At 42.4% G+C, this 25,731-nt stretch overlaps 1 protein-coding gene across 3 annotated transcripts in view; it reads right to left on the bottom strand.

Moving 5' to 3' along the window:
• Positions 1 to 10,496: 10,496 nt before the first annotated feature.
• PHF21B (PHD finger protein 21B) overlaps positions 10,497 to 25,731 on the bottom strand; it is a 165,884-nt gene continuing 150,649 nt past the window's right edge. For all 3 annotated transcript variants that reach the window (XM_057426969.1, XM_057426987.1, XM_057426978.1), the window contains 7 exons: positions 23,703 to 23,779; positions 21,184 to 21,238; positions 17,669 to 17,691; positions 16,164 to 16,322; positions 15,080 to 15,155; positions 14,080 to 14,183; positions 10,497 to 11,768 (listed from right to left, as the gene is read on the bottom strand). In XM_057426969.1, coding sequence (XP_057282952.1) covers positions 11,544 to 11,768; positions 14,080 to 14,183; positions 15,080 to 15,155; positions 16,164 to 16,322; positions 17,669 to 17,691; positions 21,184 to 21,238; positions 23,703 to 23,779 — 719 coding nt within the window. In that variant the 3' untranslated portion in view covers positions 10,497 to 11,543. The remainder of the gene's footprint in view (positions 11,769 to 14,079; positions 14,184 to 15,079; positions 15,156 to 16,163; positions 16,323 to 17,668; positions 17,692 to 21,183; positions 21,239 to 23,702; positions 23,780 to 25,731) is intronic.

Below are 25,731 nucleotides of genomic sequence, written 5' to 3'. Positions count from 1 at the left end.
ATGCAGGAGAAGAGGAACTGTGGATTGGTTTGGTGGAGATCCCTGTGTGTTTGCTCCTAGTTACATGGGTAAATCACCTGGGGTGATGCCTGTCACACACTGCTTATGCTCTCTGATCATAGTGGCTTGGGTCAGGGAAGTTTTAGGCTAATCATGAAAAGCATTTCAACAGTAATACATTAAATCATTCTAGTTTAAACCCTATCATTAGACTGAGCATCCAGGTCAGTGCAAGTGTCCGAGTGTCCGTCTGCCACAGCAGATAGCCAAATCTGCTCTGCTAGAACTGACTGTCGCCAAATCTGAGAAATGACTATGTGTCAAGCATGAGCAGATTGACATTAGATGTGGTATATCAAGCTTTTCATACATGTATCACACTTCTTCTAGTCTTTACATTAGGGGTCCCAAAATTGAACAAAACTCTAAAGCTAGCAATGTGTATCAGAAGAGGTACCATACACTTGTATACGCCCAAAACTTCTGGGCACATTCTTTTGGCTTTGTGCACATGAGTATAGCCAAGTGCAAATTAACTATTCATTTGATTATCCTGAGCAATCATGCTGGGATATTTCAAAAGCCTTCCTGCTTGTCCTTCATGTCACAAACTTCTCCATCTACCTGTAAGAGGTTTATGGTGCCTTTCTCTTCCTCTTGCCAGTGAGAGCCCCAAAAGTGGCCACAGGCTGTGCTTGCTGCTCATAGCCCCAAGCTGCTTCACCTTCTGTAGAAGAAGAGAAGGTGAGGTGGGAAAGGGTGAACTCTGGAGAGACACATTTCTGGTGAATGCACCCTAAATGGTGAGAGTGGGAAACGTAATCATTTTATGACAGCTGGTTAGGTGTCTCTATCTGTGCTGTGCCAGATTTTGTCCCCTGCACCCTAGAGCATCCTGCTTCTTGCCTTCATAGCAAGTTTCCAACCAAGCCAGCCTTGGTCCTTAAACCAAGCACTTTAAACCAGGCCTAATCCTGTTTGCTCCATTCTTTGTCCAAGGAGAGCTGATAAGCTAATAGCAGTACATTGGGAAATCTTTCATTCCCACATTTTCCCTTGCCCATGACTTTGACAATCATTTTATTTGCCAAAGACATCCTCCTTCATGTTGTACAGGGAGAAATTAAAAAGACGACTGGAAATATCCAGAAATCATCCAGTAAAAAGAGTCAAATTAATTATTTAAAATAAATTGAATTCCCTTTGTGGCTGTTTTTTCTCCAACTGCACTATCAAAAATGAGCTATCAAAGAAAACTATCATTAGTTTTTAATTCAGGATTACTTAAGAGAGGGGCTGTGGCGAGGCGGCTGATGTCTGCCTGACATCCTTCTCATCTCCACTGGCTGCTGTCGGGCACAGTGGAGGCTCAGCCTGGAGATGTGCCAGCCACCAGCACCCAGGGCCATGGCACCTCCTGCTCACCACAAGTACCCCCCTGCCTGCAGCCCTCAGGGCTGGGGCTCTAGTGTGCACTAGGAGCAGTGCTCGGGGCTTGGGGAAGCACTGCTGCAAAATGGTGAGATGTTTCCTCTGCATGGTTGGTTAGAGGAGAGGGGGAGGCTGTGACAGGAGGGTCCTCACTACATCCATCTTTACCAGGAGCTCTGAAGCCCTCCCAGCACAAGGTCCATCTACCAGCCCAACAGGATGGTGCTGGCAGCCAGACAGTGGGGGTCAAATCTCACCTCCAACTGGGAGCATCTGAACTTGGTGTCCAGAATTTAATATACATTATGTAGGAACAACTGAGATAAGAGCCTGGCAGCTCGAGCCAGCATTTACAAGACTAGATGTGCACCCACATGCACTGCTTAAATGCTTCATTTCTCCTGCGCCTGGGAGGGGCCAGGGGACAAACATCAGAGCAAAACTTTACAGACACACTGAGCATCTGCCTGGCACAAGTTCCTGTGTGCCATGACCATGGTGCCTAACCACCTGGCTGGGCTTGAATGGGCATTTCTCAGGCTGAAATGCCTGGTGTTAGTGGAAGGTGGCTTTGGTACTACGCCCAGAAAGTCAGTCCCTTGGGGTCAATCCTGTCTCTGCCAGCACCAGTCCCATGGTGACCCTGGCGAATTCTTGCACCCCTGGTTCCTGCTGACCACATCACACTGCAGACACCAATGGAAACCAGGCCTTAAGTAAGTGTATCACTCCATTTTTAGCTGTGGTGTAATTGTGATGATTTGGGGGCAAAGATTTTTTCTGTCTAGGCAGAAAAAGCAAGTCTAGGCCCTTTCTGTAGCTTTCCCCAGAAGTCCAAGTGTTTGCCCAGATAAAGCTCTTGTGACTTCTACCAGTGCATGGCTGAGCATCCCTAGCTCCTGCCACCACAGCTCTTGTGCTAATAAGCTGGTGAACAGGTCCTGATAGTTCAAGAAGACTCAACTTTATCTTGGTGCTTTAAAACCTGCCTCAATGAAAAAGCTTGATATGAGCTTAGGTAGCAGGGCTCTGGGGAGACCCAACTGCTGGGAAGCATCACTAAAGCTGGGGAGCAGCACCCCAGGGTTTTAGGTTAGCACTCAATTATTTTCTCCACTATTTTCTTTGAAGATGCATATCTGTGGCACTGCTATTATTATTATTATGCCCTGATAACACATGGGATATTGGGGATTTCTCTCCAAGAAGATTTAGAGTGTACTTTATTTTTCTAGGTTGGTAGGTGACCTCAAAAACAAGGTCTGTCCATCTTCTCCTGGCTGAAACCCTTTATGCTTGCACCTTGTGGGCCTCTTTCTTACAACATCGCTCCAGAAAAATAACCCAGCTGGACTGCTGCTGGCAGTCAAGGAGTTATTCCAGTGACCTGGCATTGCCCTGCTCATCTTCCAAAACTCAGGAGGGCAAAGCCCTGTGGTGCATCCCTGGCTCCTTGCAGTTGTGACAGTGGGGAGTCCCACCCCCCTTCAGGCATTGCCTGGGGGCTGGGCAGCTGGGGGTGGGTGAATCATAGAATGGTTTGGGTTGGAAGGGACCTTCAAAGCTCACCTAGTCCAACCCCCCTACAATGAGCAGGGACATCTTCAACTACATCAGGTTGCCCAGAACCACATCAAACCTGGCCTTCAATGTCTCCAGGGACAGCACATCCACCACCTCTATGGGTAACCTGTGCCAGTGTTTTACCATCCTCACTGCAAAGAATTTCTTCCTCACATTCAGCCTGAATCTTCCCTCTTATAGTTTAAAACCCTCATCCTATTGCAGCAGTCCTCACTAAAGACCTCTCCCCATCTTTCTTATAGGCCCCTTTTAAGTACTGAAAGACCACAATAACATCTCCCCAGAGTCTTCTCCAGGCTAAGCAGCCCCAACTCTCTCAGCCTTTCCTCATAGGACAGGGGTTCCTCTGGTGGCCCAGCTACATTAAGGGATGGAGGAAGACCCACATTTGCCTGCTGGTCAGGGAAGCATGAGGGGCTGTCCATCCATCTGTCCTTAGCTCTTTCTTTTCCCAGGAGACCCTCCTCCTCCAGGCACGTGCTGGTTTTGTGCTCCCTATTGATGCAGTTGTGTTGTCACCACCATGGAGGCTGCCAGCCTGGCCAACATGAGTCCATATTCCAGGGGGAAATGTCCCAAATCCGGGGTGCCCTCTCCAGGTGACCTGCCCCTGTCCTGGCTGGCCCATGCAATGCCATTTACAGTAAACTATTTCCTTTTGTACCCTTAAGTGAGCTTTTGACTGAGAAAAATAATTTGATGACCAGAGGGGTAAAAGAGAAAACGAGGCAAACCACCTCATGTGAAAGTCCAGCAATCCCCACCTTCATCTTGAGAAAAAGGAACTAATGCAGGTTGTGAGTGCCCAGCCTATGCATGGTGCGGCTGGAAGCACGTTTTGTTTGTAAGCCTTTTAAATCCACTCCTGCCTAACATACAGCCCAAAAAGGAAGGCTTGTGCTAGCATTTTACCATGGACATAAACTTTCGTGTTACTTAATAATACTTCATCTTACCAGTACGTGGAGGCTTGATGGCATTTGTACAGGGATTTATTTGTATTTACAATTGTAGAGCACTGAATCAGCCCTGGAAAGCCCTACCCAGCTCCACGGCACTTTTCAACTTCAGTGTGTGGTTTTACTGCTTTTACACTGTAGGTCTCCAGTTTTGAAGGCAAATTTGTGGAGCAGATGCAAATTGTGAACTGTGGAGTTGAGACCCCTGGAGGCAGTGACATCCGATAAGAATTTCTGAGAATGAAAGTACTTAGAGTGAAATTAAAAGCTTTGATCCATTTTTTTGTTTCATTATTATTTCATGTCTAGGGCCTTTACATGTGCCTTTCAATTCTTATTACACTGTAGTGTTTAGTTACTGCTCCAGCACTATTTGGGCAGGGCAAGAGCTGGAGGCCACCTGGCACGTGATGTGCTTTGCTGGGATACATCTCACGGCCCACTTAAATGAAAGAGGTCACAAACACATCCAGAGCAGCACTGCCTCAAAACCAAGTCTCCCTCTGGCCCCAGCACATTAGGTAACCATATGCAAGGCAGCCCTGTGGCAGAAGAGTCCTTTGTTGTGCTTGACTAGCCAGGCTGGTTGTCATTATCCTCCAATACCTTGTAAGGGCTTCTCCAAAGGCTTATAGCAAGAGCCAGAAATGCCTCTAAGACTAAGGGATCTGATGGATGATGGTTTGTAAAGGTGAGTTCAAGCTTCACCTTTGCCGTGCACCAGAGGTGTTGAACAGAGTTTCCTTGTTACACCTCTGTTTCCATAGCACTTCCATCCCACCAGTCTCAGCTCTTTCTAAGCTGCTTGGAGACCCTGAGAGAAATTTCACTAAGAGGACCCAAAATAAAAAAAAAAAAAAATAAAAAAAAAAAACCAACCCAAGAAACGTGTAGAAATACCATGTGAAAAGTCCTTGGAATCAGCCATTTCCATCAGGCTGGAATCTCCCACCTAGGCAGGGTCAGATAAATGAGCCTTGCCACTGTGTATAGGTAACAGGGCTTGGTCAAACCCATATCTGGGCAAAACATTCCCATGAGTGATGGTGATGGAGCTACCACCATGTCTGTCAATGCCCATGAGGAAAAAGGGTTGTGTCAGGGCCTCCTTTCCCCTCCTAGCTTGTATTCAAAGTGTATGCAAAGCATCAGTTAGGAAGCATTAAACAGTCTCTTGTCCAGCCATGAGCTAAGGGAAGTTGGCTAAACCAAGGAGCCATCGCAGATAAAGTACAAATATCAGTGTAAGCAAATCTTTGGGGTGGCTTAGAAGAGCTTAGCAGCATCAGCTGGTAAGACTCATACTGATGTTCCCTAACAAAGCTCTGCCTTTGCATCTACCACCAAGCACAAACAGAGTTGAGTCTTCAGGTGGCAACAGAGATGTGCAGCAGCAGTTGTCGCCCATCAGGTGTTTGGTCCTGTGACAAGGAACTTCTCAAACCACAGTGAAGCCAGGTTTTTAGTTTTCTTCAGCAAGTTTTCATCTAGAAATGACGCACCATTGACCTCCACCGTGCTGGAAGAATGGAATAATGCTGCCATGACCCAGGTAGCACCCCCAAATGAAGTGAACTGTGTGGGTTTTCTTTTTGCAGTCATGAAGTACCCAAGGAGTACTGAAGACTGTAGCACAGGGTCAGTGGCTCCATGCACTTTTTTTCTTCTTTGGTGTAACGTCAAACCATTAGGAAATTTCTGACTTTTGTAAGTTCACTTTAAACAATAACATGATTTCATTTTTCTCAAGGCGCTGCTTTGTGCACATATTTCTAATGCCAGCCCTTCTTAATTCTCCTTGTGTTTCTAACTGAGACAAAGCAACAATATTTCCATGGCCAAACAAAGCAGAAGTGGCCCCAAAAAGCAAAAGAAGACAACTGGGAAGGGCTGCTGGGAGGAGACACGAAAGCCCATTGGTGTGAAGTATGTTCATGCCCACATCCAGTAATGGCATGACCATTTCTTTTTCAGTAGCTACAGCTTAAACCACAACCCTGGGTTTCAATAACATAGAGCAAGCACATTGGCAGAGGGACAAAGATGCCCTGGATGACAAAGAAAAGGGGGGTCTGGGTTTTATTAAGGAGCTCTTAACTTCTCTGGTACTTTAGAGGCTGCCTGTGCTTGGCTACCAAGGAAGGAGGGCTCGCCAGTGCCTGTCGCTCACAGGTTTGGAGCTTTGCTCATCTGTGTGCAAGGACATAAAATTCCCTTCCAGGGGCTGCATGGGTCCCTCACTCTCCCTTGTGCTGCTGCAGCAAACCTCCCCACTTCGGAAAATGGGGAGTGTGTGGCGGGGAGCAGATCTAATTTTTAAAGAGATATTGGGCTCACTCCTGAAATTATTGTTTCCAGCCTCCTCAAATGGAAAATAATGAACCTAGCATCAGCCTGATTCTCAGGGCAGTGCTTTAGCCATGGCTCTTTCTTGGCACCCTGGGCTCTCCTTACATCTCCCTCGGCTCCCTGAGAGGGAGGTAAGCGTGCAGGAGTTGAAGAGTACAATGAGTGAGCCAGACCACCCGCTCTCTGGGCCAGCCCACCTCCCCAGCGGGCGATGAAGAGCCGCAATCACGGGAGCACATCTGCTCTGCAGTCTAGCCACAACTGTGGCGGGGGGCAGGAGTACCCATGATCAACGGAATAGCGCCGTTCCCACACGGAACGGACAAAGCACAGCCACAGAGATGTTCATGGTGAAGTCTGCATCTCGGCAATGGGAGGATGCCTTTGTCAACGGCAACTGGCCTACCGGTCAGCTGTGCTTCCAGCATGAATATTGAGGGGAAAGGCTGCTTACTGCTGCGTATCAAGCCCAAAGATGAAATACAGAAGTGAATTGAAATTTCTGTGGTAACTGCTTAATGAGAGAGGCTGATAATCAAAGGTTGGGGTGTAGCATTTTGGCTGTATTTAAACAGCACTGAAGTAATCTGCAAGCCGCCAGTACAAATGCAACAACAACTTCAAAGAGCAATGGCATCTTTTCTCTTTTCCCTCTCCCTGGCTAGAATCTCTGTATGCCTGTGTACGCTTTGTAGTGTTTTTTTTTCTATCATCATGACAATTTAATTTTTTGTTTGCTTTTTTAAGAGAGAAAAAAAAAACAACAACCCACCCTTTTGCTTTAATGATATTCACCATGGTGAACTTAAAAGTGGCTTACAGAAGCGGAGTCTGGCATTTTCTGTTTGCACCAGTCAGTCACTAGTGATTGATCTCAGAAGCCAGGCTTCATTTTCGAAGAAAAATAAGCTGCAGTTGGCAAAACCTGATTAAAGTGAGTGGAGTTTTATCTGATGTGGCTGTTGCCGCTCATTTCAGTGTAATGTCTCTCTTTTCAACTACAGAGGACCTGCAGAACACAGAACAAAAAGTATGCATCACATTATAACACACTCTTCTAAAAGTTTAAGTGTTCCTAATAGGCCATCAAACTGCTAGGAAACCAGCAGCCATGGGTATGTTGTTGGCACATAGCATAAACTCCTCATATAGGTGTTGTAGAGTTTGTGCTGTCATCCTTACATAGAGGTCTACCTCAAGAGAAGCTGCTAGTTAGACTGATGCTACCGTTAAATTAAAATTGCTGCCAGAGATCATGAACTAAATATAAAAATAATGGTAGGATCTTGACTTTGTTTAGTGATTTGGGGGCTTTTAGGGAGGAGTGGATCCATTGTAGTTTCTCCCTCTAAGAGTATGAAGCCCGAAAACATCTGGGACCCTGACACAAGCAAGCCGTGCCACTGTTCCTCATTCTGCTCACTAGGAAGGGCTGATATCACTCCATTTTACTTCCCAAAAAAGAGAAAAGTTCCTTTTCCTCTCATTTCTGGGGAAGGGGAGGCAGTGAGAGAAGGAAGAGTAGGTGAAATTACATTTGAAGAGGTGCAAATCTAAAACTGACAGTCTTGGAGGCAACACATTCAAATGGGTATTTGCAGAGTAGCTCCTCTGCACGACAGCTAATGGCATGTGAAAAGGTCCTACGCACAGAAAACAGTCTGACATGTTAAAATAAAGAGCTCTGAAGCTGTGAAGTCTGGCGCAGCTGTAAAAATAACTTTTGCTTTGGGAGGGGAGGCTGGGAACCCTGCAGCTCCCAGTTCTTCTCAAAGACAATGCCCGGTGCCGCAGCGAGGAACGCGGAGGCTGCCATGGCTCCTACAAATCTCCACCAAAACCTCAATTTAAATTACTGTTGAAGATTAAAGGCTAGCGTAAGCCTACACTCCCTTGCAACCACATTAATTATTAAGGCAACATGCAGAGCTCTGTAATTGGCTGCTGTCTGTTAGAACAGTGCTGAGTTTATAGGTTAGGGTGATGGCAGAAGGAGGATGATGATGATTACATACGATTTCTGGGTTTGCTGGTTTGGGGGAGAGGTCTCTTCTAAAATTGGAAGCTATGTGAAGAAAAATCAGGATGCCCTTCCCATAGCAGATGCCAGGAGAGAGGAGGGAGTAGCCTAGATGAAGGCAAAGCAAGGAAGCTCCTCCTGCTAACTGCAGCCCAAAATTAAATGGTGATGATGCCAGGAAGTGAAGATGAGGCAACAGTTCTGCTCCCTTGGACAACCAAACTTATAATACCCTTTCTGTCTACCCCTAGAAAACAAACCCCAACCCTGCTTCTGCTCTGCATAAGCATTAGCCACTGTGGAAGTTTTTATGCAGCTGTAACATTGCCTTGCTTTCATTTGGTTCATCCTATCGGGAAGTTGTCGCCTCCCCTGGCCAGAAACCAGACAACTCCTTTGAGGGACTTCACTACATTTGCAAACACCTTTACAAAATGGACCCACCACACATTTGAGGAGCACCTCAGAGTCTGAAATCAATGCCCACGGGTCTGTCAGTGGATCTGCTTCAGCCAACTGTTAGTCCTCCATCCACAGCAAACCCCTCTCCAGTAACCCGCCCTAAGAAAAGACCACACTGCCCACAGCATGCACAAGGGACATAAGGAACACACGTGTAGACAGCTTGGCTGATGTGCAGCACCATGTCACCCTGTGATAACCTTTGTCTGCCTTGGAGCCCCAGGCTTGCTCCTGAGCTGACTCAGCCCATCTCAGTTTGGGCCAGGCCCACTGCAGTGTTTAAATACCAGTGAAAACTTCAACAACACAACCCACAAGAGATGCAACAGGAAAAAGGAGAGATCTGAGGTACTATCAACATCTCTGCATACAGATCCAGGGAAGAACGGGGCAGGAAATGATTCCAGCCGGTTGCAAGCCAAGAAAGGGAGTGGACAGACTGCCATCTTCCTGGAAGAAGGCAAGCAGAAAGTACTGTAGTCGTTCTGGCATTGTTTAAACCTGAAAATTGAAGACAGCGGTGGAGAAACCAGCACTGGTCACTTTTCCTCCTCATCCAGAGTCTGGCCATGGAAGGGGTCACAGCATTTGTCCCTGGGCAGGACACACTGTGTCCCCTCAGCAGCAAATATCACCATGACGACAATGCCATTAAATTGTCAATCGAGTTTAATGCATCATAAAGAAGTAAAACTACATTGGCATATTTAAGACAAACACTTTTTTTTCTATGCACACTATCCACTGGACAGTCCCCTTTCCAAAATAACTACTTTTAACAGTCCAAGACAGTTCTTCAGAAATTCTTCACATATGCAACCTTCCACGTTTTTCCTTGTTTTATTTGTCTGAGAAGGAAAAAAAATCATTAAACCTGAAAACATTTACATTGCAAGCCACGTTAGAATGCATAATTGGCATACAATAACCAATGTATAACAATTGTGTTTTACTTAGTTCACTTTGTTCATCAATAAAAGAATATAAAAATCTTGTTCAACCGAGTGTTGTGTATTAAAATAGATTTGTATAGTACTGCACAGTTTCTCCCGGAGTTGTGAAAATGGTTGAAGGGACCATGTGCTGCCTAGTGATGGGCGACGGAAAAAGCCAGTCCCTCGTGTGGTTTGTGTTTTATTAAAACAAAGAATATTCGGCACCATGTGATATGCTGATGTGAGAGACTAGCCTTGTGTCGTGCTCTGGTGGCTCCTTGCTTCCCTTAAGTACCTGGTGTGCTAATTGATGGAGAACCCATGAGCGACAGAGACGATGGCATCCGGTGAGTGGTGTGATGTTGAGAAAAACCGGGGTGCCCATAACTACCTTCCCAGGCAGGCCACAGGGTGATGGGGTCCCTGGGGCCTATGGGGGGGCCAGGCGGACCCTTGCAGTATCAGGAAGACTAGCTAGTGAAACAAACAGGCGCACTGGGGTTTTCTCAGGCTAATGCTAAACGCTTCCCAAATGTGCTAAGCTCCAACAAAACATTAAAAAGAAATCAAGTTTCCAAAAAAAAAACCCCAACCCAACAAACCCTTTAAATTTTCCATGTCCTGTCCCTCCCCCAGAACTCTTGATATTATCCAGTACGAGAAACAATCCCTTGAGACAGGGTTCTTTTTTTTTTCCTGTACCGTTTCAGCAGATATTTCTGCGAGAAAAAAAAAAAGAGAAAAAATTCTAAGAATTAAAAAAAAAAATAAAAATCACGTTACATATTTTTAACAATAAAAATGCAGTACAAAAATGTAAAGTTATCTTTTTGGCATATTATCTGTACTTGCAAGAAACAAAAAAACAGACTATTTATTTGCTTTTTTCCTTGAAAAAAAACCCAAATAAATAAAAAAGAAAAACCCCAAAATAATCTCTTTAAAAAACAAAACCCAACCTGCCAAAGTTATCCACTATTATGGTTTATGCTAAATCTTGCACAAAAACTCCATGAGAAAAATACACCGATAGCAAAATAAGTAAAAAGGACCTGCAAAAAAGTAAGGAGTTTTACAGTCATACTTTTTTAAATACTTCGGAACGCATATACAGAAGCATCAGCATGAAAATACTTCAATATTTTACTAGAAACGCTAACTTCATACAGTTTATTTAAATATCTGCAATTCTCAACTCTAATAATACTGAAAAAAAAGGATCTTTTGTTTCGAAGGCTCTGTGAGCGTCTGTGACGCCGTTCTCATCAACATGGCCCCATCTCCAGGTCATCTGAATCAATGGGGCCAACTTTGTTCCTCTGATAAGAATCCATCTCGAGTCCTAAGTAGTTCAGTTTCTGGTTATCTCACCAATTTCCCTCCCACACATAGCTCTCAGCCCAACTACTTCTCTACTAACTCACTAACTCTTTGCATTGAAAATTTTCCCCTTAAAGCAGAACTGGAAACCTGTCTGCCCCCCACAAAAGGATATCCTGTTTCCCATCGGCCATTCTTTTCCTGCTCATCCTCAGTCATAAATACATTAAGGCCAACATAACAACAAAAATCTCATAAGCACTGAAGGTCTCGGCAAATACAAAACCACAGCACAACCCACTCCGTGGGAACCTGCTGCCACAGTGACCTACAAACTGGGCTGATTGGTCTGGAAGTTTCTATTTTGCGTATCAAAACTGAGATTGTTCCTTTTCTCTCCTTTGTTTCAGTTTAATCTCTCCTCTGCGCATGTGTATGAAGTTTTTTTTCCCCCCTTCTTTTGCTCTCTGGCAGCCGGCTCTGTCAGTTGTTACCCTGTGATTGCTGCAAGGCTTTGTGCATGGCAGCGGAGGCAGGGGAGGGTTTGATCCAGGGGACAGTTAGCAGGGAGGAGGTGGTGGTGGTCGTCATGGTAACCTGAATCATCTGCTCGTTTTGTATCAGTCTAATGAGGGTTTTGAGACGTTCCAGTGATGACTGAGTCCCTTTCTGCTGGGCCAACAGGCTGGTTTTTAGCTCTAAGCATTTCTGTCAAATAAAGAGAAGGGGAGAGAGAAGGAAAGACTGAGAATACATTCAAATTGGTGTCAAACATCTCTCCAAACATCCTTTTTTTGTCTTGAGTGCATGTCCTACGCAAATGAAGCATATTCTCCTTTGGGGATAGCAAAACCACAGCTTAACGAATGGAGCAATCACCAATGCTGCATACACTGCAGAAACTGTCTAAGGTAACGATATTCGTCCCAGTACAAGTGCATTCGGAGGATGTTTCCGATCTCAACCTGCAGACAGCCTGGCAGAAATGCCTTCTGAACTCCAAATTGATTACTGGCATGGGACTGTAATAGCTGTATTACTGAGAACTACCAAAAGCAACAGTGAGTTCTCTAAATCCTACCAAAAGGCATTGATAAGCGCTTGAAGGATAAACCTCACCATGATGCATTTCATACGTGCCACACATTTTAGGGAGTCAGTACTGTGACGCTAAGTTGATCTCTCTGAAGATAATGTCAATATTTTTTCTGGCGGAAAATTTGATCTAAGACACAAGAAAGGCTTTTCCTATGGGGTGGCCAAACTGAAGCCCACAGTCATGAAAAACATTTCATACAAACCTACGTGGAAATGAGCGTGAGACCAAGAACCAAACAAAGGATTCCCAAATCTCCCTCTTCTCCATGAAGGCATAAGAATCAGTAATTCTCCTTTCCCTCCCCAACCACATACTGCTACAGCTAACATCCCATTCTCTACACTGTCAACTGGCCTGTCAGGGACTATATGAGAGCACAAAACCCTGAGCCTGTCAGCCAGATGGAAGAGGATGGTGGCCTCTAGTATCTGAAACCTCCTGTTTTCTTTCTCTCAGATGGCCCAGGGGTCTTGCAAAACCGGTTACTTGCTCTTCTCTGGCTGTAGTCTAGACTGCTAAGGGCAGGGGGGATTCTCTAGTCCTGAGGAAGCAGGAAATGATGACCTGAAAGTCAAGCTGTTTGAAAAGGCAACCATGTGGAGCTGCTCAGAGGTTTGTTTAGAAAGATGAAATCTCAGGTGAAGGATAAATCGTGTTCTGTTTTTACCAAATAACACCATTCCACCTGTGGTGTATATGAGAGTATTCTCTGTAATGTAAATCTCTGTTAAGGTAAATATCAGAAATGAAATTGCTCTGTGCCAGAACAACTTTAATTGTTTTTCTCCTTTCGAGTGGATGCATCTCCAATAAATACAATCATTGTCTGATATTACAATTCAAATAAGACAGTGCTGCCCACTGAAAGAACCTGATTCTGCCTAGGTAGAAACTTCCTGATTTCGACAGCCTTGACATACACCTGATAACTGACTGCATCCTCAAATGCTTTTCTTTTTCCAAACACCTCATCCCACTGCACTCTCCTACATACTAAAGCTACTCCGTACCCCAGAGTCACTTCTTCATACATATGTGTGTTTCCATTAGTGCTGATGGTGGCTATACCCACTTCCCCACTGTGATGTCTTTTAATAAGTTATTGCTTTTCCTTCCACTCTATTTTAAGTGTGATAAATATTTTAACATGCCTCCTCTGGATAACTGCAATGGTAAAACAAGTAGTGACCAGTTACTCCTGCAGCTGCCACTTTGATTTTTCCAGGGTAAGAAAGTTTCAAATAATTTATTAAGCTTCCCCTTATGAGTGGGCCTGAGGTGAGGTTGCCCCAAATAAGTTCCTTCAGCCATGGAGGATAGGAATTATGGCTTTTCATTCATTACTGCCAGAGACTGGTCCTCATAGCATGGTACATCGTGGGAGACATCTCCAGCCAACATTTAGCTTTGGAAGGAGTTCATGGAGAAATGATTGTGAATCCATTTCCAGTTATGGAGTGGCTGTTACAACATTCATCCAGTGAGTCAAATAAAGATGGTTATTTCTACCTAATCTCAAGAGTTTTGAGCTAATAGACATGCAGGCACCACTGGAGGACACGGTTCTGACTAAACTTTTCACCTGGAGAATGGAAGTGCCTTAAAGTCAATGGGTAGATAAGAGCTGTGTATGGCACTACAAAGGCGGCATCCATGGCTATTTTGGGAGGAGGAGAAGGAGGAGTAGTTGTGTGCAACAGGAATTCAGGCGATTTCTCCTCCTCAGCCTGCCAAAGCAGCTTGCTTTTGTGCATTAAGGAAATCTCCATGATTTTCCTCAGAGAGAAACTCATTCATACTTGAACATCTACAGCCTGGGAGCATAAATCATTTTCTACCCACAAAATACCGGTTTTTCAGGCATAAATACTTTATCAGCATCTCTGCAGGAGACTCCGTGTCCCCAGTCAGGTGTCCTACCTTCACTGCATTGTTGAGAAGGCGATCTTTTTCTTCTAACTGTCTATGCTCATTCTTCAGCTCACTGCTTCTCTTTAATAACTTCCGTTTCTCTTCTTCTTTGACTGTGGAACAATAAAATTAAGGATGCAGAAGTTAAGAAAAGGACACATGGCAAAATTGTGTGCTTGACAGAAGAAAACAGAAGGATGTATTTTGAATAGCGAGTTTCAGGTCTCATTAGCCTTTTGTCAGCAGATACAGCCAAATAAATCTGGAGTGTCTGCTTGCACACAGGACAACCCAAAAGCTATAGTGCACCTTTGAGATTAATTTAAATTAATCCTTAGACCACATGTGTTGCAGAGGCCTCCAAGAAAAAGGTGAATGGTATTTAAGAACAGGTCAATCACCTGGAATGGCAACAGTTAGCAACCCTGACTGAAAAACACAATCGTAACAGTACCAGACCTCTGCAAAGTTCCTTACAAATATGATCTAATGCCCCAAACAGCCCATTATAGGTGCAGCAGGGAACTAAAAAAGAGTAATGGTCAATGCACAGATATCATACAACATCTGACACTAATGATTGCGATTCCAAATAATACTGAAACAAGAACTAACATTGCTGCAGTCTCAGAGACATTAGTCTAGCATCGTACTACATACCAAATTACATGGCTCTGCCTAGGCTGACTGTGTCCCTCTACCTCCCAGCCTGAAATAATTCTGCCTCAAAATCCCACTTCTAGGCCTGTTCTTAGGAAGGCACCACTTTGATAATAGGCTCCTCCACAGAGTGGAGGTCCTGAGGGATCAATCTCAGCTTCCTTAAAAAGAGAAGTTAGCCCACCAGGAGGGGAAGGGGAGAGAAAGTGACCTTCTGTTCCCAGGCTTACTAACGCCATCCACCTGGTAGTATTACAACACTACTTTAATATTAGTGCTATGAAGGACCCAAAAGGCATCGCACATCACAAGTAGGGAACCCCTTGTCAATAGCTACGTTAATCCCTACCTGTTTTATGAGTAACATAAGAGTGAACAATAGCCAGAGTTCCAGTCCATGGCACATTGTCATCTTTCTTTAACACCTATAAACCCAGGAAACAATAAAAAATTAGGACTCCACAAAGACACATATTAATGTTTTTCTTCCTCCAGCCTCACAGCTCTGCAGGACCACATCTAGGGTCCTTGTCTCAGAATTTGCAAGCTGAAAAGTAAAGAGAGAATACTTTGAGTAGCCTTCTCCACTGGGGCTTACTCCTTTACACATCGCTATAAACAGCACTACCTAACAATGTTAAAAGGAGGTTACAAATCCTCTGTTTCTTCTTGCCATGTCCAGAAGACATTCTTCAGCCCCTGACATGCAGATATCTACACTGTCAGGAGTGTTGTCTGCTCAGCTTGGTCCATATGAAAACATGACTGTACAGATCTAATCTTGGGCTGCTCTGATCTCTTGTATGCAACTGCATACAAGAACTTCCCCTTGACATTTTCAAAGGAACATAAATTATCTCAGTGCTAAACTCTAAGGCACAAAATCTAAGCCTCCACTCTACAATTTAATGACACTGTTTTAGTAATCATTGTCCTGTTCATGCAGTCAACATCATTCAAAGCAAATAGATAAATCAGTATTTCTGACATGCTGATCAACAGTTGTGTGTAAAAACCATAGCTTTCGGATCCACTGGTGAACAACGTACCCTTCTGACACTTTCTCCCTCATCTATAAGACTTCCATTACTTGTCTGGCAACCCTACATGCTGGTGGTTTTATTGTACAGAAGGGGAAAAAAGAAAATGAAGAGACATTTTAAGAGGACAAATCTCAGAAGATGTGATTACAGGGAGGCTAAGGCACTCAGTGTATGTTCTAACTCTAGGACAATGAAAATACCAGAACCAAATGCTGCAAACTGTACTAAAAGTCTCTTGGTATTACTTTAGCTAAGGTAGTCCCTTAAGCTGTGACTACAGCTAAGGTAGTCCCCTAAGCTGTGACTACAGGTTAGATTAGTTTAGTGGTACACAAATTCAAGGTTTCTCTCATTCTCTTTTCTCTGGGTTCTATGCTCCATGCAACTTACCTTCTGTTGGCACTTTGGACAGACCCAAACCCCCTTGGGGGCAGTTTTGAGGGGTGGGTCTAAGCAGTTGAGGTGATATGCTCTGGGACACGTGCCACAGGGCTGCAAGTTAACACCACGCTTGCAAGCAGTGCAGTGCTCATCATGGTGGATTTCATTCTGCAAGAGAAGCAAATGGACGGCTTTGGTAAAATCAATGCATTGGCAATTCCTCTCTATGGAGTATTCAAGGCCTCTGTTGAAACAGACAGGCTCATTCAAACACAAAATCTAATTGTCTGGCCTCTGTAGAAAACAGAAATAATAGGAACAGATACAAACAAACAAAAGAGCCAGAAGCAAGTTGCATAAATTGAAACAGTGAAATAAACCCCAAGTAATCAAACACAGGGGGGGAGTTGACTAATATAGCCACTTTGTGACACAGGAATTATTTTATTTATTTGTGATAATGTGTCACTCCAACACATGTATCATCATGCACAGCTCTATTCTGAAGTGTAGGTCAAAGTCAGTATGTGGATCACTTGTCCTTCAAGTCGAAACCAGAAAGAAACAAGCAAGAAAAGGTTTCGGGGGAAAAAGCACAGCTCCATGTTTTAAGCCCACTGCTCAAAGAGCAGCTAGGAAAATGGTATGCTCAGCCTTTTGCTATGCACCCTCTTTTATGAACCCCTCTAGAGGGCTCCTCTGTCCCTCTATTCTCGCCGGCACTAATTGTTCTCTGTACAGACTTGCTCTGACACCCGTTCTTCAACAAGACTGACTACTACTTTGTCTGAAGAGATATATAAAATGAACTAAGACTCATCAACAAAGTTACAATGTCATGTAGTAAATTGTTATGCTAATCTGGTGGCAACATTAATTACTCTTTGTATAATTAAGTGCATTTTAATAAAGGAGATACTGATTTTGAAACTCTCATGGCTTGTGAATCATAAAAACTCCTAAATTTTCCTAGTGCTTTTCCAGGAAGAAGAATAATAATTTTGTATCTTAGTTAATTCCAAAAGCATAATTTTGTTTTTAGGGATATTAATTATAATGTGTCATGATAGTTTTAGGCAGGTTTATATCTTGAATTCTAACTCAGTTCCATAAAAAAAATCACTCTTTAGAAATTCCCTGCTCCAAAAGTCTTAATTTTAACCTCAGTGTAAAGAGAGTTAATCTATACAAATTAGAATGGTTAGTAATTTTTCTTAAACTTTTCATTAAACCCACAAATCTGGACTAGCAATTTCTCAGTCAGTGGATTCAACAAAGGGATTAAACTCAGGCCATTTCTTGCATATGAAAGCACAAGAGTTCATCTCTTTGAAATTTTAACTTAGGGGCTCAAAGATTTAGTTACATGGGAAATGTTTCACACAAGCAGTATGAAAGGCAAAGAGAATACTGCAATTTTGTACCTTGATAGAGACTAAAATAATCAGAAGCAAGCACTGAATTACACAGTGATGAGAAAGACACTGGTAGTACACAAATTTTGCTACACATACCTTCCAGAACGCATCCTCATTTGCTAGCATGTGAAAGAAGGGCAAAGAACAGATTAGTGGGAAATACGTCACTGCAGTGAATGCTGGTTCTCAGCTATGGGAGTAATTTCATTAAAGCGGTGACACAAGAGATCAGGACATTGCCAAAATTAATGTGGGCAGGACAGAATGCAACAGCAAGTGGTGGAATTAGCATCTGAAATTTTAAAATGTACATTGCAGGCATCCCACGATGTTAAAATGCCATGGTATGAGAAGGACAGTCTGTTTCAAATTTTCAGAAATGTTCATACTGAGCTCCTTTCTACCTGCCAGTAGTCAAAAAGTCTTTTTTTAAGGACTTCAGCCTGCCTGCTGGGTGATGAACAGTCTGGCCCTGAACCAGCAAGGCACTTAAGCGGATGCTTAACTTGGAGTATGAAATTGGTGCCGCTGACTTACTGTTAACCACACGTTTAAATGTTCAGCTGATTCATGGCCAAAATAGTCAGCTATCTGTGGGAGTCAGCTTTGTGTTATCATCAGCTCTCTATCATCAAACTCCTCCCACCCAAAATGCCAACATTTCCTGACCTTTTGATGAACTGAGCCTGCAGTGATTGCATTCACAGCCTGATAAGAACAAGAACCATCGGAGCTTACTGGAAAGCAGACCAAGCCTTTCATAAAAATATTTGTGAAATTCATCACACTTCGGTCCAAAAATAAAAAGCCAGGAAATTTTAACAGCTTTATGAAAACTGCAGAGTGGGTTGTAATTTTTGCTGCTGATTTGTAAGAGTCTGGTGCATGCTGTCCCAGTGCCAAACAGCTGATGGAGAGGCCTTTTTCTTTGGATTAAAGTGGAAACAACCAAACTGATATTTCTGTCCTTCAGCTCCCTCTGATCACAATGTCCCAGTATGATCCCTCACATATGGACCAACTTGTGAGTTGTTTCCTGCTGTTACATATTCATTTTGTACACTGACGTATGCATACACATGAAGATGCAGCATACACATGAAGATGCAGCATCCACTGCTGCCACTCAGCATGGAGCGCAAGAACAGGGCTTCCAGATACTAGCAGTTTATGGGCTTCCAGATACTAGCAGTTTATGGGCTTCCCTGACCTGGAGTTTTCATCTTTAGTCTTACATTTAACAGCCTTACATAGCTGGGGTTTTTTCTTCCATAAATTTGTCTATTCTCCCAATAATTGTAGCACCCTTTGGCAATGAATTCCATAAATAATCACAGACTTAAAGATGTCACTTCATATACACAAATACACACACAGAGATCCACTCTGATATGACACCACGATTATTCACGGGATATAAATGTTATTCAGATACACTAAGGCTTGATAATTGAAGAGTCTTTTCTACAAATGATACATGTCAGAGCATGTGACCTCATTTCAGGTAAGACATTTTCAGATAAATGAATCTTGATTAATTGACATTTCACTCAAAATTTACGAGAATCGTTCTTTTCTGCACCTCTGGAAATTACAGTTGTTTCCTGCACTTCACAGGAGTTTTTTAGTTTGCTTAATTCTCTTTTCAGCTCACTTTAAAAAAAAAAAACAAAACAAAAACCACAAAAAACAAACACCCCCCCCCCCCCAAAAAAAACAGTTTAAACATTTTAAAATATGTCCACTTCTGCCTTCTAGTTGGTGAAAAAATAAACTGAAGATAGTTATTTTAAAGGAGCATTTTAGAAGTGGAAATCAGCTTTGCAATAAAGGTGGACAACTATATCACTGCAGTGCCAAGCTGTCTGGACAGCGTCCGTCTTCAGTTTTCAGAGCTTGCACAGCATCTACCACAGTGATGCCTGGTGCACATACCTAACAAACCCCTACAGAGGTGGGGAGTTGTACTGTAAAGAAGACCAGCTTAAAATTGTCAGAACATGCAGAATCCCAATACAGATACAGGATGTTGGGAAAAAAAACACCCAAAGATACAGGACTTGAAGAAGAATTAACCATTTAAGAGAGAGAGCGCTCATTTCCAAGTGGCTCTGAGACAGCCGCCTCACTGGAGCTCTGTCACTTACTTGCCTACTTCCTTGCAAAGAAAATGGGAAACGTGGCGGAAAGAAGGTCAGAGATACCAAGCTCTAACTTAAATGAAATCCACTGAGGGGCTAACAACCCAGCTTGCTAACACTGCCATTCTTTTGTGGTTTTTTCCCATGTGGTTACATGGGAAAAACAAGTGCTATGATAAGACAAATAATAAAATATAATTTTAATTTTGAAGATAAAACTAAGCCTGGAATAATGTTCTTTCCACCGGGGCTCACACAAGCATGGGCTCCTGCTAAGAGGCACGTCATCATAGCTGTTTACTGTGTAATAACCTCTCTTGTCCTCTGAGACCCTATGCATTAGAGACATATGGTAAGTAGGCCAATTGTCTGCATCTAGCACATGAAGTTTTGAAGGTAGAGAGAAGCACCGCTGAGTTTCAATTGGTTATCCTGTGGTGCAGGAATTCAAGACAGGGCCAAAAAGATGAATCACAAGCACTAAACATGACATTTGACAGGTATATCAAGCTACCACTGAAACACTGTCAAAACTTCATGTCTTAATTGGAATTACCCCTGTAAATGCTCCTAACACTGAGACAATATTTTGCTTCAAAAAATGCCTACCTTCCCTTACCTATAATATACCTAAGTTATAAAGGCAACACAAGGGTAAGGATAATCACATTTCTTTACTGGTGTTCTCTCTTCTGAAATGCAACGCAAGCTTCTTGCTTTCTCTCTTAAAATCCTAAATGGGCCACATCTGAAGAATTACACTGTATTTAATGTTCTCCATGTTTCATCTCCACCTCCCAGCTCTTTGCCTTCTCTGTATGTCACACATTTTTCCTGGAATGGGCTTCTTCACATGTTCATCATCGTTCCCAAAAGGCTCATCTGAGTTGTTCATTCTCCAGGCTTTTACCCGCAAATTTTCAGCATCTGAAGCTCTTATAAATACCAGATTGGAAGGCATCTTCAAGGCCATCAAATTTAGATTTATGATTCCAGTTCTTGGAGTCAGAAAAATAGCATGGGTTTCAGCCATTGTTTTTAAAACCTTAGCCGTTGAGGATGGACAGCAGTTTCTTAAAGCTGATGAAAAGAGGCGAATGAAAAGCCCAGAATAGTTCTTAGTTTTTAAATCCCAATTTTTCAACATATATATTTTAAACACTTGGGGTTGGTCAACACTGCCTTCTCCAATCAGTCCTCTCACTGTATGGTGCTTACAATATGAGAGATCAGATTTTTCCACTGCTTGCAGAGACTTTGGATCCATTTCTACATAGTTTTGACCTTTAGCTTTATCCTTCAATTGTTTTTGCAGGAAAACCATCTATTTTCACTGCACACTAAAAAGTGCAGGGACCTTACACAAAGTAATGCCCTATGGTGGTCTAACAGTAATTCATATGAAATCCTACTAATAAATATTTAACATGTCATTAGAATAGGAGTATATTTGTTTAAAAATATGCTTACCTCTTGTTGAAAGAAACAAGGGGTTATTCAAATAATTTGATGCAAGGCGTTTCCGCTACAAAGGAAAAGGAACAAACCAGTGTCGTTGAAAAGTACTCTGGTTGCCTTTGACAATTTCATATTAACAACCCCACTAGCTTCCCTCATACATAACCAGCTACCCAGAAGCCAGTTCTGTGACTTGCCTACAGTTTGTAGGCACATACTTAGTTTGCAAGCAATATATTAGGGCCTAAGCAAAATATTTCTCTTTTCAGAGGCTAATGTGTACAACCTCTAGGAGCTGACAACGGTTTCAATCTGCTGAGGTCATCAAAAATTTCCAAACTTGTAAATGCAGACCACTGGAAACCTGACTGAGATGTTTTAACTCATTTAATGCAGCCCATTGCCAACTTGTCAGATGGTAAAAGCTGTTGGTCAATGGCAAGCCAGGCTTCATTAACAGTCTATATAACCCCTAATTGGTTCGCTGAGACATCAGTACTTGTACAGCAGGAATGGAAACAGTACTATTTTCCTCCATTAGATGTTGTTAGACTCTGCTTGGAAGAAAATTAGAGGGGTTTTGCTAATAAATGATTTATTCTGTGGTGAGTAAACTGCTCTCCCATACACGGGTGCCTGCCAGTCTGTTAATGAATTTTGAATAGACATTTCTTCCTTCAAAAAATACCCAGCCTGAAATTTAACCCCTTCCTATGGAAAAAAAAAAAAGAAAGGAAAAAAGGTTGGGAAAAAAGCTTTGAAAGCAAAAAGCACAACATTCAAGCAAAGACATAAGACTGTGATCACATTTTTGTAATCAAGGAACTTAGCATCACCACTACAGATGCTGAGCTCCTGCCGTTTTGAGGGGCTCTGGCAAATAAAAAGTCTAATTTATATGCAACTTCAATTTAAACAATCATGAATTAAAGATCATTCAGTAGACTAACCGTAAATTAAACTGCACCAAAATGCCTGAAAAGCCACAAAATACCTCAACTCACTGATTAGCAAATCAATCTGAGCAGCTAATTGATCAGAGAAAAACCATCTGCCTCCATTTTACTTGAACGGCATTCCCCATGGTCAGTACTTAATGACAGCTCCTAATGAGGACACAGCTGATCAGCCACAGGACTCTTTCAGAGACATTGCTTTCTCCATGCCATCTTTCACTTCAGGATATGCTTTTGAGAATAGATATAATGAGAAGGATGAACCTCCTCCATCACCTCTTCTATCCTTGCTCCACGATAATTAAATTTCTCACCCTGATCAGACTAGAGCCACAAAACTCTGCTGCAAGTATTTTAATAAACTCATTGGGACAAAAAGGTCTAAGAGAAGACACTACCAATTTGATGCTAGCAGCTCCTAATGTGTTAAGTACTGGATGTACGGACATCAGTATTTGCTCTGAAGAGGTCATTAGAGAAAAGTTGATAAGTTCTGAAGAATTGAAATGCCCAGAGCTGTTCTGGAGTATAAAAATCTCCAATAATTTCATAAAAAGAACAATCAAGCACTAAGCAGCTTGACTACGGAAGTGGGTTTCTTCTTAGCTTCATCTGTCGGCTGTCTGCCAACAAACACAGAAATCTGAAATGCTGGCATACCAAAAATTCTGCATCACTTGTACCTAAATAAAAGCCTAAATGAATTACAGGAAGAAAAAATAAATAAATAAATTAAAAAAGAAGAAAAAAAGAAAAATCACTTTCTTTAGGCTGAAACAACTCAGAACACAGAGATAACTTGCTTAAATGGAGAGCTGGCTGAAAATCGATTTCATTCCTGTAGGAAGTTCAAATTGTAACCCCAAACTGTGGTGAAATTTTAAAGGTGGAATTTTAATAAGCTGAATAAATGCATATATGTCAGTTCAGAAAGAAAGAAAGAAAAAATTCCAGAAAATATTTGGTCTATTTATATGCTGCCTTTACACCAGGTTTGCAATTCAATATTATGTAGGACCACATTTTGCTACGACTAAAAATGTAACAGCATAACTGTAACAGACAACAGACATTATCCAGAGCATTTTATTTTTAATTATGCATTATTGTATTTATTATGCAGGCTTCCATACCCCCTGCAGAGCACACTGATTCTTAAACCAACGCATCCCTTTTATGAACACCACTAATAAAAAAAAGCAAAGTTCTCCATTTATTACTTGACACATAGGAAAAGAGAAATAGCAACGCAAGCTTGAAAAAATGCAGTACGTCTGTTCTTCAATTCTGACCTAAAGGGACTGTCTGTGTGGGTGAAAGAGTAACTAGGTCCTGCTTTAATTTAGTCCTTTTGGCCTTTATTAAAACTAAGACAAATTTGAGTTTGAAGCAAGTGATTTTGTGGAGTGAAAACCTGTTGCTTAGCTACTGAGAGGAGATCTTTTTTTTCTACATCAATATCTGTTTGCAAGTAAATGTGTGGTTCTACATTCATATATACTTGTCATAAGAAGCACTTAAACCTTTTATTAACATGAAACAGAATTGTGATAAGAAAGTGAATTGATAAAGTACCTCTGTTTCCAAGAGTCCACTGTAGGCTGGATTTGCTGTGCTTCTTCTCTTTCTTTCCTGACGCTTGCTCTGGATTTCTGTAACCATGGAAAGAAATGTGAATTGTGTGTTTCTCATTCATCAGGGAAAAATGTAGATCTAACTTGTTAAGCAAGATGCTCTTACCCTCAACACCTTGGGCTTTGTGTTCAGTTTCAGTTTCTAAAATATAATTGGGTTGCATCAGCATTGATACTTGCTGCAGTTCAACTTGATATTAATAAGCTTTTCCTTGTAAGATTCAGAATACAGGCTTTTTTTTTTTTTCCTTCCTCCAAGATGGACTTCTCCTGCCCTACAAGGTTTTTATTATGATCCCTTCAGACACATATTCAGCAAGCATCAACAGAGAGCTTTCAAAATACTATCAATGTCTGCTATTAACTAAAATGAAGCATTTAAAGCAGTTAAGCCTTATAATTCATATCAGATGAAAGCATAAAGATCCTTTTAAATTTAATTTACATTACTTTTGTTCTGTGAAGGTTAGAAAATGCACGGTCAGAATGGTATGGTCAGACTGAGCTCTAACTAGGGCATGATGATTTATCCATCCAAAAATATACAACATCATGATCCCGAGCATGCAAAATGTTGTTACGAGCTGTACACATATTCGTGTCACTTGAAACAGTAGCACAGAAACAGGCTCATCAAATTGAAGTCCTGTTCAGAAAAGAGTGAAACACAAGACAACTCCCTCCCACTAAGTGATAACACCTATTCAAGAGGGTACTTGCTGAGGACTGCATTCAGCAACAATTAGCCATGTGCATACTTCTGTAAACACACCCGGAAAGAGTGACTGGATTCCTCCACCACTGAAATCTGCATTTTTAATACTACTTTTATCTGAATTAGGATTTTGTTTTCATCATACAGAATTTCTTTTCCAGCTCTTGGCATCAGTTCAGAATGGTGAGATTATTACAACCATGTATTTTAGAGCCTACTTTTTATTTTGATAATAATGTAAGAGCAAGCATACTTTAGGAAGGAGAGACACCCAGAATCCATCTCATGACATGAAGTGTGCACAGCTGGGCTGATGCTCTATTCCAAAATGTTTCCTACATCAGTATTGTAAGGCAAAGCTTAGGCTCTGCTCTGAGGTATTAGAAGGTCCCCATGATGGTGGCACCTCCTCTCTGTCTGGCTCTTAGCAAATTTCTCAGAATGAGAGGAACTGGCAGGAGCACCAGTGCTTCAGCCCAGAGGACCAGGAGAACACCCAACAGAAACTCAGGACACCATCTGATTCTGAAGAAGTTTTGGTATCTTTTTGTCAATGTCTGAGCTAGAGGTCTATTTCAGAACATCCTCAGTGCCTGAAAATGACCTTCAGGATATTGAGCACTACTTCCCACTTGTAATCCAATGATAAGATACAGTCCAGCTTTTAGGATGCTTAAGATACATGGGAATTGGATTCCCAGCACATAGTTCTGGCTTCCAGGCACCCCTTCCAAATGTTGATCACCTCCCCACAGAGCAAAAGGAGCCTCAAACCACTTCAAACTTTGCTTATACTAAGTGGTACTAGTATTGTCAGTCATGTCTTGGACATAGTGTTCCAGTGTCTCTAGAGACAAGGCCAACACTTTGCATGGATTTTGAACTGGCCTGAGATCCAAGATATTGATTTGAAACTTTTCATTCACAAAAGACTATTGGCTAAGCTGCCACTCTTGGAGCGATGGATGTGTCAGAAGGAAACTTGACAGACAAGAAAAAAAGAAGAGCGACTACTTGCCAGTTCTCCCACTGGCACAGGAACATGTCACCTCACATGCTTAGCAGGTGTCTTCTCCTGGGGCAACTGAAAGAGTACAGGCAGGTCTGTAGCCACAGTCTGACATGAGCTAGACATATGCTGCCATGTGACTCAGGAAGCTATACAGAATCTCACTACCAAGGAACGCGTGATCCAAGGCTGCTCCAAGATGTGCGATAAACACCATGGCTGCAGCTACTGCCAGCATCTTGTTAA

Source organism: Pezoporus wallicus, unplaced genomic scaffold (genome assembly GCF_028554395.1).
Source record: "Pezoporus wallicus isolate ANWC-B61680 ecotype Strahan unplaced genomic scaffold, APGP_CSIRO_Pwel_v1 scaffold_3294, whole genome shotgun sequence".
Taxonomy (NCBI): Eukaryota; Metazoa; Chordata; class Aves; order Psittaciformes; family Psittacidae; genus Pezoporus; species Pezoporus wallicus.
Note: the sequence above shows the minus strand (reverse complement) of the source record. Positions and strands in the feature narration are given on the sequence as shown.